We start from the raw sequence: 16,894 nt of genomic DNA on the forward strand, positions 1-16,894 counted from the left end.
ACCTTAATTTAGTGAGAGGATAGAAACTAAAAGTACATCAATAAAATGTCATCCGTTGGGCCCAGTGCAATAGCCTAGCAGCTAAAGTCCTTGCCTTAAACACGCCAGGATCCCATATGGGTGCCAGTTCTAATCCTGGCAGCTCCACTTCCCATCTGGCTCCCTGCTTGTGGCCTGGGAAAGCAGTTGAGAATGGTCCAAATCCTTGGGACTCTGCACCCACGTGAGAGACCTGTAGGAAGTTCCTGGCTCCTGGCTTCAGATGAGCACAGCTCCAGGCGCTCTGGTCACTTGGTGAGTGAACAACTGGACGGAAGATTTTCCTGTCTGTCTCTCCTCCTCTCTGTATATCTGACTTTGCAATAGAATAAATAATACATCTTTTTTTTAAAAAATGTCATGCTTTGGAAAATATATAGTGAAAAAGACCATTTTAAGATGTAAAATTTTAGTAAGATAAATTTCAGTGGCCAGAGTGGTGGCCTACCCAACTGAGCCTCTGCTTGTAGAGCCAACATCCCATATGGATGGTGGTTCAAGTACTGGCTGTTCCACTTCTGATCCAACTTCCTGCTAATGGCCTGGAAAAACAGTAGAGCATGGCCCAAGGCTTTGGGCTCCTGCCTTCAGATCAACCCTGTTTTGGCCGATGTGGCCATCTGGGGACTGAATCAGCAGATGGAAGATCTCTTTGTTCCACAGTGTGCTGAGCACAGAAAGCTTGCCTGACCCCAACAGAACCCATGTGATCTGGGGAACTAGTAAGGATTTTGGCATCTATGGCTTCCACTTCGGCACTCTGTACACCCACAAGGATGTGGCCTCTGCTGTGTGCTCCTTTGGCTACTTCCACAGTATCTCTGGCACCGCCCAGTACAAGCTATACTGCCTGCTCCAAGACAAAGAATGGATCAACACAGTGTACCTGCCAACTAACCACTCACAGCTCAGGAAGGCCCACGGTTATGTCACTGATCAGCTGAAGCTACTGAGAATCAAGCAATTGGGAACCGAGGAAGTTCCTCTCTATAGTTTTGACTTTTTAGTAAAAGAAATATATCTTAACAACAAAGCAAAAACCAACTCCAGGGAATACTGTTAAAAGCTGTATTTTTATACTGTACAAAAAATTTACAGTCTTAATGTAACTAGATACATCTAAGGAATATTACACATCTCTCAAGAAACACAATATATAACATCTTAGATATGCTTCTGCATTGCAGACTGATATTGAATTTTATACATCTTTATTTACAATAACTTAAAATATTTTTTCATCTCTGGCAGATATTTACAAGGTCAACAGTAACTACATTTCACATTTCAACAATCAACAGCATTAATCCGTTTAGTAAGACAAGATAATGGCTTACATGCACCAATAAATATGATCTTAAATGTGTGGATGTTTTTACCCTTTAGCTTTGAAAAAATAAAGGCTTTCACCAGTCCTAATGCCTGTCCATTTACATTTTTACCAGCACCACCCTGAAAACTTGGGAACCAAGCTCAAGTTTATACTAGTATAAACAAAGCTTACCTATACATTCCATGTCCTTTTATGGATCAAACATACAAAAGTGGGATGATAGCTGTTTATCTGTCTACAGTGACATACATAAAATCAAAGTGGTAGAAATCCTTCAGAAATTCGATCTCCAGAGAGCCAAATGTAACAAAAATAGTAGGAACATAATCATTATCTCACAAAAACCATTTCATTTAACCAGTTAAATGCAATGCTAGCATAATTTTTAGAGTAAGAATCAGAACAGCTGATGTAGAAGTATGTTAGAAATTAATTACAAATATTTTAAAATACCATCTGGAGTATAGAGCACACTTCAGTTTAGACTAAATTAGAACAACAACAACAGCAAAAACAACTAAACTATGATCAGTGAGTGTTAGAAAGCTAAGTTTCTCTTTCCAAGATAGCATAATACAATCATTTTTAACTGTTACCTGATATTTAAATTAATACACAGAACCTGTTTGGAACATTAATTAATATACAATTGTATTTCATTTCCCACCCCCATCAAATCATTATTTAATAGTTTAAATAAATTTATTAATCTTTAACTGTTCTATACATTTTTTAAAAATGAGTTTTTAGCTTTTCTTATCTATGTCATATTTTTCTGAAAAGAAAAAAAGTACTCAGAATAGCCATATACATAAATTATGTAAACAAACCATACCAGTTTAACTAATATTAAACTTAGAGATAATTGCCATTGCCCTCATAATAGATAATTTCTATTACTTTCCACTTGATTTAAAAAATTTGCAATATCATATCTTAGCAAATTTCCCCTATTCAATACTGATGAGTACTAAAAGTATTAAGATGCCTTAATTTAAGGAGACATGGAAATGTGCTATAAGGAATAATTAGACTTCACATTTAACTGGTAATTTTGCTGAAAGTATAAAATTGACATTTTACTGACAGAAAGCCTCAAATGGGATTTTGTAGCTTTTGTATACTGGGTTTTGAGACCAAATAAATCTTTTTAATATTTATTTCCTCCAAGGCAGATAGCAATTAGCTGTGTTAAAGGAGCTTCAATCCATTACAAACTTTAAAAGATTATATTTGGTTAGTAACATTTTCCTTGGTCAACTGTGTATCCAATTATGACATAAAGAACTTCCTGATAAGATTAAAATTGAAAGTACAAATTAATTATCAATTCTGTTGTTGGGGATGGATTGTCCAGTTATCTTTCTCTTTGAAAATAAGATTTCCTTATTAGGTCTAATACCAAACACACATTCTTAAAAAGGACTTATACCGTAAGCTATACTTAATTCTATAGTTTGGTAAAAATCTATATTAAACTTAATAGTAGACATGTGAATATGTCAATCTGTAAACATTACTAACACATTTTCTCAAAACTGAGAAAACACTGAACCTAGATTTCTGTACTATACTGCCAGTTTTTTTCATATCTTTCTCTGCTTTGTGATAACTCTACCCTAAATTGTTTGCTGCTGTGTGTATTTCTCAAGGGAATGATAATACTAATAGATAAATTAAAAAATACTGAATAGATTGAAGTTACCAAAAGTTTGTGATTGTGTGGTCAAGTTTGGAAAGAATGTGCCTACATGGGCAGAGAGATTGAAAGATGATAATGTTCTATGTATAGCATTTCCTATGAATTGTCTCAGTGCCAATATAATATACCCACTAGGCCCAAACAATGCAGAAAATATTAAAATTTACGTCTCCCAGTATCGGGAAAGACTACTTTGACATGAATAATTGTACCAGTCTATTGACTCATCTTGACTTTATTAGCACTATTAGCAATTTTACATTGCATACCATCTGATAATCTGGCAGATATTTTAATTCCTAAGAGTTTAAGCTATCAACTTATAACTGGTTTTTAAACTCTTGTTTCTAAAAACCATTTTTTAAAAATTAAAGTATTACAAATAAGTGTCTCAACCCAACATAGTGTTGAAACAAGGACAATTTATCATTCACCTTGAAAGCTAAAAATCTGTGTAGACTGTCTAACATAGAGGCATAGTATAGAAAAGTTGCCCTAAATTCTTAAATTTTCTGTTCACAGGCATGACTTATGAAAGCTTTTTTAAACTAAAAAACAATGGAACTGAAGGCTGATTTTTTAAATTTTTAAATGAAAATTCAACATCACAAAAGGAGAGATCCTCCTTGCCAGTGTTTATATGGTGTACTACCCATAAAGACATACTATTTTTTATTTACAAATGGACATGCAGGGAATCAAATGAGACGACTGTCAACAATTAAATTACTCAAAAACAGACTCATACAAACCTCATAAAGTGAGGCAGGAAAAAAGCCTCACTTCATTAAAATATGCACAAAAGTAGTTGCAAACAAAACATTACAAAAGATGTTATTCTCAGTATTCCAGTGTCTAATAAATAATAATTAGTTTAAAGCTACTAAATGGAATTTGAGAATACAGGTTGGAAATATTAAGTTTATATAGCCGAGATGATCAAATTTAAGACATTTTATATGGTATATACACTTTAAATGACAACATGGTCATTGATCCATTATGGAACCAAAACCTTCACACTATAAGCCTTATTTAATCACATACCGAAATATTGCTTCTATCTGTTCTCAGCATAAGGTTCAATCTGTTTTACATTAGAAATGAATGAAAATGAATTTATTTAATCTTTATTCTGCAGTACTCCACTGTGCAATACAATTAACTTGCCACGTTGGTGACTAAAAGCTGGCTGATTCAAATTACTTGAGAGTAGCTAGGAACACTGATCCAAGCCTTTTTATTTGGTTTATTTTACATTTAAATAAATTCCCACAAATAAAATAAACCGCAAAATGGCAGCATACAATTGTTACATGGCAGAAAACAGTAAGGCATAAATTAATGAACAATGTTATCTATTCATCCTTATATCTGTTTAGATACCTACATTTCCAACACTTTTTCTTCTATACTTAACTCTCTACATTTTTCTAGATTTAGTGTTTTGTAATGTGCTATATTCACCAACTACTAGACCAGAAAAATTGAGAGAGTGATACACACCACATGTATCTTAGTATGTACAAAAGAGAAGCAGTGAGGTCTTCATAACATTTGAGAGGGGAGAATGAGGTTTGATTCTGGCTCTGCTTCTTAATCATGAAACCTTAATCCATCACAATCTCTTTGAGGCTATTGCCTGAGAGTGAACAGTTGTTTAAATGTGTCTGGTGATGATGGATGGTGGGTGGTGGTAGAGAAGTGTCCAGCACAGAAATTCTGATTCCATAGTAAACAGGTACAGAAAAGTGAACTGGGAAGGTAAGAACGATGGTAGGGATCAGGACTTAAAATGGTAGTCATCACCTCCAGCCCACTCCAGCTTTTTCAAATAGTTTCATATTTTAAAAACCTCCAGTTTAACTTGTTATTTTACATTTTGTTTTCTGGTAACATTAAGAATTTTAATTAATGTCATAGAAGAGAACTGCAAGACCTTCATGTATTTCCTTGTATCTCTTAATCTATCCTAGCATAGGAGACATCAGTCAAATTATGTTTTTATAGAAAACAAGTATTTTCTCCTTACGGGTCTTTTCCATAGCTGAGTGTATTTTTTAAAATGAAAGTTAGGAAGTTGTCAGAGGACTAATGTATGAACATCTAGCACATAATAGCTGCTGTGTATCTGAAATAAAGCTAAATTATTTAAATTTAAATTAAATGCCAGAGAGTAATACAAACATATTCCAAAAAAACTTAGAAAATTTGACTGATAGCTTATTAAGCTCAATTCCACCTTAACAATATCTCACACATGAAATCTGTTTTAAGACACTGAACACCAAATTTAAATGAAATGCTTCCTCATTAGGTTCAACTAAAAGAATCTGAAGCAAAAGTAGCATGATCATGAAACATTAATGGGTATAAAATATTGTTGTATACACACATTACACATATAAATAAATTCAATCTTACAAGATGAAAATTTTCAGTCACCAACTTTTTGGGTACTAACAGCATTTCCAACCAGAGGAAAATTTTATATTTACTATAATTTATACTCTAAAGCTGGTACATTATTGGTTATTTTTTTTTTTTGGTGCTCCAATTAAAATCGTGCTATCTTATGCCAATCATGTATAATTTGCTGAATTTTAAATCTCTTAACCTTTTACACAAAGTAGGTATTTTACAGAGTGACTTGAGCTCCAGCCATAGCCAGGCTGACACAGTGTCAGGGGTAAAGCCACTGCCTGTGAGGCCTGGCATCTCATATGGGTGCTGGTTCAAGTCCTAGCTGCTTCACTTCCAACCCAACTCCCTGCTAATGCGCTGGGAAAACAGCGGAGAATGGCGCCAAGGGCTTGGACCTCCACATTCATGTGGGAGACCCATAGGAAGCTGCTTTGGCTTCAGTCTGCTCCAGCCCTGGCCTTTGTGGCCATTTTAGGGAGTGAAACAGTGGATGGAAGATGTCTCTGTCTCTCCTTCTCCCTCTCCAATTCTCTGTCATTTGAATAAATAAGTTTAAAAATTAAATCTTATTCCCTAGTACAGTACTGCTTTTATTATATACCTGAAACTTCTTTTCTATACCTGGTATGTTACAAATTTTCAGATCTCCTTTAATTTTGGCTATCTTCTAATTTTTATCTGCCCTTAAATTAAGGGATATATAAAATACAACTTTGTGAGACATACACACGCACACCAATAAATTTGTCTATTCACCAATTTTTAGTTTTACCTTGGACTTTGGCAATGTTGTTCACACTAGTTCTAGTTTTCCATTTTCATATAAGCTGAAAACCATTACACACTGCCAAATTCAAACACTTTGTTGTTCTTATAAAGACACTAACAGAAAGTCACTTATTTAAAAAAAAAATTGCTCTTAACAATAAAGGGTGAGGAGAAGTCACTAAAAAAAGTCAGTTTAAAAAAGTCATTTTCCTGGATAATTTATTTATCAAAAGATACTACAGTTTTAACTGGTAGAGGTAAAATTTTAAAGGTTGTTAATTAGGAGAATACTTGCTTTCTATAAACTTTGTATTTTTCGTTCACAATAGTGAAATAAAAACACCTAAATATAAAGAGCATTAATAGCTCTAATGTATTTCATGGAAGGATAACTTACAGCAGTTTAAGTCACAATACTGATTTTCAAAAACACAACATATTCCCTTCTTTTTCAATTCTTAGAGCCTGAGACTCAGAAGAGGTTATAATAAAATGCATACAACCAAATAAAAACTTTTTTTTTTTTTACCAATAATGTATTTTTGCAGCCTCTTAGCAGTTACCAAACGCTACTTACATACATTCAACATCTAGCTTACTGGCATGATTTCAAAGTCTTATAAAAATGAGAAACTTTGCAGATATATGATCAGAAGATTCACAAATTGCATTACATTAAACACAAAGGCAGTGTGGTCCTTGTAGGAGAAATCAATCAGTACCCCCTGGTAAAAATGTTCTATAAAAATGTGTCACATTGAAGCATCAGTGTTTTCAGCCAATTATCTGTCCCTGATGTATTTCCTTGGAGTATATGATCTCGTAGGACTTTAGGTTTCCTAATCAAAATATCTGACTGAATTTTAAGTACATCTAGGAAGCAGCTGAAAGGGTTTCTCCAACTGTCTGAGATCACAGAAAGTGGACTAAGAAATCCCTCCCTTTACCTGAAGATGTACTGCTCTACTTCAGTCATCAGCTCACAAAGGCAAAGAAAAAACCCAGTCAAAACTTTCCCTCACACACAAGCTAAACAAAAACCACCCCTCCCCCCACAAAACCCCAGCACCAAGTGTGTCAATCATTCCTGGAAAACTAAACATGCTCCTTGGATTCTCTGATTTGCTAACTGTTCAAACTTTAAGGACAGAAATGACCTGTGCCCTTGTGGGGAAGAGGGAAGACATCTTAAAATGACTACAGAGCCATTGAGAAAGTGCATTATCAATTACACAACCAACTTAGAGCATCTCCCTCCAAAGGAGGTGGGTACAATTTGATTTACATGCCTCAGTAAATGAACATTTATGTCCTCGGGATAAGGGAGATGATGGAGTGGCCAACCTCATTTTAATTAAAAGTGCAGTAGTCTACCATCTTTCCCCCATGCTTCTCAAGAAAATGATTGCACAGACTCAGAGAAGTCCAAAGTCATAGCAGAATCTCTGAGGCACTCCTGGTTACGAGAGAAAAAAATATGATCCAGTAATCTTCATAGTTCTATAGATTACGAGAGCAAACCCGTTTTGTTTTTAAACAAAAGTCAAAGAATCATTTCATAGGGATCATATACACCATTTCCTCTGACATGTCCACAGTCTCACAGTGTTGAAATGGGACCGATCAGCCTACGATGGATTGCACATCACCCAAGGAAAAAGGAAGGCATGGAAAAGGCAAAGATTTTACACTGTTTCACAACCACATTTACAAGGAATAGAAGATATGGGACAAGGGGGAAAGAAAACCTTATTGCTGTTTCCATACAAAATACAGTATATGAAGATACCTAGACCAAATCTGATTGTGATGACTCAATATTTTCACAAAGGGGATGAAGTCTGTTCTTGAACAATGAAATGTTCACTTTAAAAGATAAGCAGAGAGAGGAGAGAGGCTTTCAAAACTACACCTGGGATATTAGCTGCATATTGAAACTTGGGGATCGAGATTGCTTGGTTAAGGGGGCTCCTGGACTAAGGAGCTCTTTGCTTTCACCAGCCTGACCCAGCCGGTCTTCCTGTAGACTGATAGTTGAATATCGATTAGCATTGTTGGCTCCTAAATTAGTAACTGCCTCAGTGCCAACCCCAATGCTGGTACCTGCTTGACCACCATTTACATAGTCAAATGATTTACTTGAGGAAGCACTGGCTGTCCGGATTAGACTTAAACTATTGGTTTTTGGCACCACCTGGCCAGCAGGAAGACTCAGGTGTTTTTTCATCGGTGTCAACTCTATTGAATCTACACTAAGATCAGCTGGTTGCTGTACATACTGCTTGCGAATTACTGCATCTCGAGGGCTCTCACTGGACTTGATGGTAGAGGCTGTTTCTTTGTCCTTGGTGGAACGCCCCGCTGCTACTTTCCTCAGGCTTCCCCTCTGAGACGAGGAGGATGGTTTAGTTCCAATTGGTTGGCTGCTGAGGGAAGCCCCTGATGAAAAACCTTCATCTGCATCATTCATGTTTACGGGTTCATCTCCATTTATACCCTCAGCACCTAAAATAGAAATCAGACAAACTCAGCAATAGCCTAATTAAAATTTAAAAAAAAACAAACAAAAACTGAACAGCTGCGACTATCAACACTGATCTTATTTCTTGGGTAATGTTTGCTACCTACTGGCAATAGCCCTATTATCAAATCTACACTGAATTCTTATATTGCTACATATTCTGGCAATTTAATTAATCCAGCTTTTATAAAACTACTATAAAGTATACTGATGTTATTTAGGCGCATAAAACTAGGCAAAGTCTTCATAAATCTTTGTGATATACTGTCATCATCTGAAGTGACCATATCTAGCTATTCAAACAAACAGCCTTTTCCTCATGTTTTCTTGAACCCACCAGAAGGCAGACTGTAATAGATACTCCATCAATTTTAGTTACCCAGCCTTATAGCAAAAGTTCACTCATGCCAGTAGGCCAAACTCTTTTTAAATACAATAAAAATATATTCACAATTGCTAACTGCTTGTACACAGTTCTAAAGCCTTGAAGACAGAACTAGTAAAATCTTTAAAAAACTACATTGCTTTCAGTAATTTCATAGTTATCTTATGAACCAATCCATTCACTGGTTTGTATATATTCTTGATAATTAATTTGAAGAAAATATTATCAAACAGGAAAGGTAGCAAGCTAGCAGAAATATTTAACAATTTGTATTTTCTATATTGCATATTTCTATATTGTTCTGGAGCCTGCACATTGACATATTGTTATCATAATCACAAACTACTAGAATGTCCCATCACATCTCATGCAGACACTGCATTTAATAAGAATCCTCATCTTGGCTTTTGTGTGAAGAAGAGAAATATATATTAGTATATTGAGCTGTGTTTTCCAGAAACCCAATTATCTTAAAGTATGTGAAATATTGTCTTAGAAATTATATATTAAGGGAAATATCAGAACCTATAGAATTGTACTATAAAATAATAAATTTAATAAAAAAGAAAGTAATATGTTTTCTTCTTTCAAAATTATCTTGTTATATCATTACATATTTCCCTAAAACTGCAAGAAAATTTAATCTGAATCTATAAAACAGATATCAACATTATAGTTAGGGTGAATTGTTAGGAAAAAAATTAAGTATTACATAAGCAAAAGGTAATATTAAATGTTTAAACACAATCTTTAACAGTACTTGAAAAAATAAAAATATATTCTTAGCTATATTTATAGAAGAATGAAACAGACTATCCTTAAAGCAAAGGCACCTTATTATATCCAGCAGTTTAATAATTTTTAACTGTCATGCAAAGGCAATGAAAATGCATTTACTAAGAATAGTAGTAGCTGACACCACTTCTCTCAACATCCTTAAAATAACTATATCATTTACCTCAATATAAAAATTTTATGTTCATGTTATTTTAGTAATTTACTTAGAATTACTATAAAGAACTCCAAAATGTCCAGGAAAGGATAGTTACAGGTTGAGGGTTAGAATTAGCAATATAAAACTGGGAGGGAACAGAAACACATCATTAGGTATATCTGTTTAAATAGGAAAGGACATTGAGAGACTTAGTGCTGGCTTTTGAATCTGGCTACATGCAGACCTGATGCCCAAGCAGCATGGCTTTAAAAGATGGTAACAACATAAAAGGCATCATGCAGGACAATCCACTGGCACCTATATTCTAAGAAATGCTGTTTCAATGTAATGGAATACTGAATTCACTTTAATCATAGGTTTCAGCCTCAGTTCACTAATAATTTTAACCTCACCTATAAAGCTCACAAATAGAATACTACCTGATAATCAGAAGAAAAGAAGGTGATAGTCTAATATTCCCCCTTGAATTTCAACATATAAAAAAAAATTTTTTTTCAAATGGTTTATAAATTTTCATTTTTCTGTTTAAATAGCAGAATGAAAGAAAGAGATCTCCCACCCACTAATTCACTCTTCAAATGCACTCAGAACCAGTGCAGCAGCTGAGTCTGAGAACTCAGAACTCAGTCTGGGTCTCCTATGTGGATGACAGGATCTCAGCTGCTTGATTTACCACTGCTGCCTGCCAGAGGCACACAAGCAGCAGCCGAAGTTCAGAGTGTAACCAGCACTGGAACGCAGGCACTCCAAATGTGGATGCAAGCATCTTAACCAATATGCCAAACACTTTCCCCAAACACAATTTTACTTGTAAGACTGTTTTAAACCATAATACATAAAAACAGGTTGTCTTAAGGCAAACATTTCTCAAAATTTTAAAGCAACCTTTACATTTTCTCCTTAGTTGATAGTACCAATCATGATACAAAGAAGAAATATCTAAAAAAATATATTTTTAAGAATTTTTCTATTCATGAATTCTGTTGCTTATCAACTTAGTTTCTACTAATACTGGTTTTAAAACTACGATTAACCTCAATTAGAAGAGAAAATAATTTTTACAAATGCAATTATGATAAGAAACTTATTTCCCTTTCCTTGTGCCTATGCATCCACCCCCTCCCTAAAACTAACTCTTCACCAGTGATAAGAGATATTAAAATAGGGTATTTTAATCACTAATGTTAAATATTTAACAGAATGTAATGAGATATTAATAAGGATATTATTCTGGTTCCTTTGTCAAAGGGCAGACCTTTGATGAACTGGAAAAAAGCCTTTAAGCCTAATCCTACACTTTCAATAGAAAGCTGTTCAGTGTGGATAAATCCACATTCTAAAAACAGTAGACGTTTATTAAGTAGTTCACTTAATTTTCAAGCATGGTGAGAAATCAGCTATTGATCAATTTAAGGCAATTCTTTGATTTCTAGAACTATTCCCCTTTTAAAATTTTTATGCATTTTATACAAAATAAAAACTGAGTCCTAGGAATAACATAAAGAGATACAGGAAAAGCAAAAAGGGGAGAGTGCACTTTACATAGACATTTAAACAAAGATTTCTTAAACAGTACCAACTTCTCTAAGTCCCTACATCATGCACATGCAACACTGTTAAATGAAGTAAGGTCCACTTGGGCAAATCAGCAAGGGAACAGAGGGTAGATTTACAGTCTTACTGAGCATGCTGAGATTCCTAATGCACCAAAGAGCAGGAGGCTTCCCGAAGGTGGAAGCTGACTGCTTTAATTGGTTTGGTCTTTTAAAATATGTAACCTCTTTTAAAATCACATGGTTTATTTAATAAGTTAGTGTAGAGGTTTCACAGTACCAATATATAAAATAGTGAAAAAACTATTTGGTTGTAGCCCTTTTTTCACAAAGTCAATTCCTATGGCATTTCATGTAAAGCAGCAAGTATTTATCTAGCAAAACAAAGTTTGGTTTTACAGATAGTGATAGTGATGGTAGGTGTGTGAAAAAAATCTCATTTGAGATACCTACATTATAGAAATAAGGACCTATTATATTATCTGCCTTCTAAATTTTACATTGCAATCCCAGCTAGGAACTTTATAAAATAACCATTATTTAAAATTAACTAGTGTGCACCAGAATAGCACACAGAAAAGAGCCCAGCAGTTCAGTGGTTAGACAAAGAAAAGTTATTCTTTAGATTATAAAGTCTACCAATACTGTGCACTCTGTCAAAGAGATTAGAAATTCTTGTTAATTTTAACACCCTAGTATCACAGAAAAATCATCCTTTCAGTTTCTCAGAGATTATATGCTACTGTTGCAAAGCTCTTTTTACAGATTTTTAAAGAAATAAATTATTATATAAATAAAATAATGTATACTGACTAGCAGGCTCATGTCCACTGGGTGCATTGTTTGTTTCCTTAGACTAAACATGCTCAGTAATGAAAAAATTCAAAGCATTTGCAGGATTTTTGGAGACAGGCCCCCACCCCACCTTGTTAGTAGCCATGCCAAGCTGTTTCTGATTACATAGGGATGCAAACTCCAGGCCAGCACAAATGGTAACTAAAGATTGTACCAGACCTGGTGCTAGGCACATAGGGAGGGGGTGGGGTGCTTTGCAAGGAAGAGCTAATACACCCTGAGGCAGTGGAAACACACACTAGAATGGAAAGATGTTCTGCTTGGGGTTAGAGAGCCAGGATCCTTCTCCAGCAACTGCCTCACTGACTTCTGTCTCCTGATCTCTGTCCTACCCTCTGTTGTGGCTGCTGCTGAGTTGGGCTCCGGCGAGCCAGGCTCAGAGGTCCTGCGCACCAGCACCTCCCCCTCTTGCACACGTTTGATCCCTAGGTCAGTGGAGCCGTGTTGGATCGGGGAGCCAGGAATACTCGAGTCAGCCTCGTTTGAGAAGTCAAAGCCATCTGGGATTCAACATATAAAATTTTAGTGCTTTTGTGCTGTTCTATTCTTTTTTGAGCATTTTGACCCAGGCAGATAAGAGAATGTATATATGGACATGATATAAACACAAACACTATTTGTATAGTTACATGTGTGTGCACAGCATGCACACACATTAGACGGTAAATGAACAATGTGAGGTTCGCAAATGAATATAACAGAAAGATAAGAATCATTAAAATGACAATTAATATCTACTTAGGCAAGACAGCTTAACTATTCAAGTACCATGTCTATGACACACTGCTGGATTCAGCACTCACATAAAGGAACAGCAAAGATAAAAACCCAAAACTATGAACCAACTGTTTCACACATAACTTCCATACTGCTTGGCCAGTTACACTGTTTCCTCCCACAATGCTCAAACATGCACTTTCCCTCCCCCCGATACGTTTTAAAAGCCTAAAACAACTTTCCGATTATCATTAGTTCAGAAAAAAGACAAAATTCAACCTGATCTTATTTTCTGCTTTAACATTTTAGGGCAATCTAAATAACATTTTTCTGTTTGATGGATACGTATAGTGAAATAACTTTAGCATTTAGTATTTCTGGCACTATTTTAAAAATTAATATTTTTGCTTTAATCATAAACAGTACCCTGATATCCTGTATTAAAACAGTCTGTCCAAACAGTGCTAAGTGTATTTGTATCCATGAGTAAGACAATTTTGTACTTACCTTCTCTCCTCCATCTATGACGGCGTATTGAAGCTGTTGTAATTGCAGTCCGAGAAATCCTCGGCACTGTTGGAGTGACTTCTACTTTAAGTACTTTCTGGCCTTCTTGTGAGGAGTCAGGAGCATCAAATGGTAATGAGTTTTTCATTGCATTGGCAACCTGAAATTCATGCACATTTACAGACAATATAATCTTTGTTTATTGTATATGTTTTGTATCCATAATTTTTGAAAATGTATGTAAAACCTACTCTATTAAAAGTATAAATGTATTAGAAATACTTGTCTCTCTTATTCTGAATTCTAAAAGGTTTTAAAATGAGAGATTATTGGTATAAATATGTGAGTCATTTACTCCACTACTTGCTTAAAGTAGTTGACTTTGAAAGAGAAATGTTTTTCTTTCTTTCTTTTTTTGTTTTTTAAGGTTTATTAATCTTTATCATTTGAAAAGCAGATTTCCAGAAAGGAGAGACAGGAAGAGACCCTCTATCTGCTGGTTCACTCCCCAATGGTTGCAACAGCCAGAGCTGAGCCAATCCAAAGACAGGCGCCAGGAACCAGGAACCTCCTCCTGATCACCAACAACGGTGCAGAGTCCAAAAGACCTGGGCCATCCTCTGCTGTTTTCCCAACACTAAAAGCAGGGAGTTAGATGGGAAGTGCAGCAGCCAGGACCGGAACTGGTACTCATATGGATGTTATGTTAATTCTCCACACTTGCAGGTAGATAATCAGTCTGTCAAGTGATGGCACCAACTCAAAAAAAAAAAAAAAAAAGGTTTTCAAACAAAAAACTCTTCATTTGAACTCAATAAAAAAACAATTTTGTATAAAAGACATTTTGCATAAAAGATTCTTTAGAAATTGCCATTAATAAAAGATTATTCCAAGACCAGAGATTACTAACCTCAATCTATATTGCCTGGAAAATGCTACTTCTACTTAAAGCATAGCATTGTTCCAGGATGGGTCCAGCACGGTAGCCTAGTATCTAGATATCTTGCCTTGAATGCACCAGGATCCCATATGGGTGCAGGTTTATATCCTGGCTGCTCCACTTTCCCATCCAGCTCCCCGCTTGTGGCCCGGGAAAGCAGTCGAGGATGATGCAAAAGCCTGCGGATGCTGCACTTGTGTGGGAGACCCAGAAGAAGCTTCTGGCTCCTGGCTTCACATCAGCTCAGCTCCAACTGTTGTGGCTATTTGGGGAGTAAACCAGCAGATGGAAGATCTTTCTGTCTCTTCTTCTCCCTGTAAAAAAATCTGACTTTCCAATAAAAATAAATAAATATTTAAAAACATTGCTGCAGGAATAAAATAGATTTGAATAGTCTCAAAGATACAAGTTATTTCTTTTTTTATAATGACATAATTTTTAAATTTTGTTATCCTTGTAATCCTTAGGGGTAAAATTAGGAATGTTGATAAAAAAGAAACTGGGAATGCAAATACCAAAGAATTACTGCAAATGTTGCTTCAAAACATTTCTATTTAGTTTAAAATATAAAATTAATAGCTGTTCCTCTTCCCATCCAGCTCCCGGCTTGTGGTCTGAGAAAGCAGCTGAAGATGGTCCAAAGCCTTGGAACCCTATAACCATGTGGGAGAACCGGAAGAAACGCCTAGCTCCTGACTTTAATCAGCTTAGCTCCAGCCTTTGTGGCCATATGGGGAGTGAACCAGCAGATTGAAGATCTTTGTCTCTCCTTCTCTCTAAATCTTATCTGCCTTTCCAGTAAAATTTAAATAAATTTATGGGCAAAAGATAGTATAGAAGTACTTGAACAGAGCAAAGTGTCTGGTCCATCAATCACTAAATGCTAGTCTCCCACATAAGGCAATATCAATGGTTCAGGCAAGAGAATTCCTGTCACCCAGATGGGAGACCTGGATTGAATTTATAGCTACTGGTTCAGCCTATCCCAGTTCTGGAAACTGAGGGCACCTGGGGAGTGAAACAGCAAATAGGAGCTATCACTATCTATCTGTTTCTAGTTCTTAAGTCAACAAACAGTAAAATATCAGCATAAAAATACTACTAAAAGTTTTAAAAAGGGGAGGAGGTTGGGAGACATAAAAATCACAAATTGATCACCTAGAAAACTATTAGCATTTTGGATTGTTTCGTCTACACTGTCTAGATTTAATTAGATGTGGGATTGTTGTTGCAAGCTAAGTATTTGCCTGACACACTGACATGCAATATCAATGTTGATTCCATTTCTAACTGCTCCACTTCTAATCCAGTTCCCTGCTAAATGCCCGGAAAAGCAGTGGATGATGGCCCAGGTGCTTGGGTGCTGCACCCATATGGGAAATAACTCTTGCCTTAGCCACTGCAGCCAAGTGGGGAGTAAACCAGCAGACAAAGGATTTTCTCTCTCTTCCTTCTTCTTAACTCTGCCTTTCAAATAAAATAAATTAAAAAAAAGTTCTTTACACAAACTGGCAAATACAGAATTTAGGCAGATGTCTATCACTAAACTCACAGACTGTTGTTAATCTTTGGCAGTTAAAGTACTATTGCAGGGCCCAGCATGGTAGCCTACTGGCTTAAGTTCTCGCCTTGCATGTGCCCAGGATCCCATGTGGGTGTTAGTGTCTGCTGGTTTGTGTTCCAGCTGTTCCACTTCCCTTCCAGATCCCTTCTTGTGGCCTGGGAAAGCAATGTAGGAAAGCCCAAGGCTTTGGGACCTGAGCCCCTGTGGGAGATCCTGAGTAGGCTCTTGGTTCCTGCCTTCTGAATAGCTCAAGTCTGGCAGTTGCAGCACTTAGGGAGTGAACCAGCTGATGGAAGATCTTTCTCTCTGTCTTTCCTTCTCTCTGTAGATCTGACTTTCCAACAAAAATAAAATAAATCTTAAAAAAAATAGTTTATGGGGAGTAAGAAATCATTTTTTATAGAGTAAAGTATTAACTGGCTTTTTTTTTCTATACCTGCTAAGATTATTTTTCTCCATTTGTACACAGTATGCTTTGATTTAAAAAACAAAACAAAACAAAACATGGTTTAGAATTCAGATTGTTGGGATGGGCGTTACACCTAGTTAAGAAGATGCTAGCTGGAAATACATCGCATATTTAATGCCCAGATCCAGTACTTAGCTTGGAGGCTCCAGAATGCAGCTTCCT

General features: G+C 35.8%; 1 protein-coding gene across 3 annotated transcripts in view; it reads right to left on the minus strand.

Moving 5' to 3' along the window:
* Positions 1-1,464: 1,464 nt before the first annotated feature.
* The window catches only part of FAM126B (family with sequence similarity 126 member B), a 66,889-nt gene continuing 51,459 nt past the window's right edge, over positions 1,465-16,894 (minus strand). For 2 of the 3 annotated variants that reach the window (XM_040971968.1, XM_040971967.1), the window contains 2 exons: positions 13,760-13,919; positions 1,465-8,771 (listed from right to left, as the gene is read on the minus strand). In XM_040971968.1, coding sequence (XP_040827902.1) covers positions 8,173-8,771; positions 13,760-13,919 — 759 coding nt within the window. In that variant the 3' untranslated portion in view covers positions 1,465-8,172. Of the gene's footprint in view, positions 8,772-12,867; positions 13,036-13,759; positions 13,920-16,894 lie in introns of all 3 variants that reach the window. The other variant, XM_040971966.1, reaches the window with a different exon arrangement.

This window comes from Ochotona curzoniae, unplaced genomic scaffold (genome assembly GCF_017591425.1).
Source record: "Ochotona curzoniae isolate NIBS_2020 unplaced genomic scaffold, NIBS_Ocur_1.0 contig_2210, whole genome shotgun sequence".
In the NCBI taxonomy this organism is placed as follows: Eukaryota; Metazoa; Chordata; class Mammalia; order Lagomorpha; family Ochotonidae; genus Ochotona; species Ochotona curzoniae.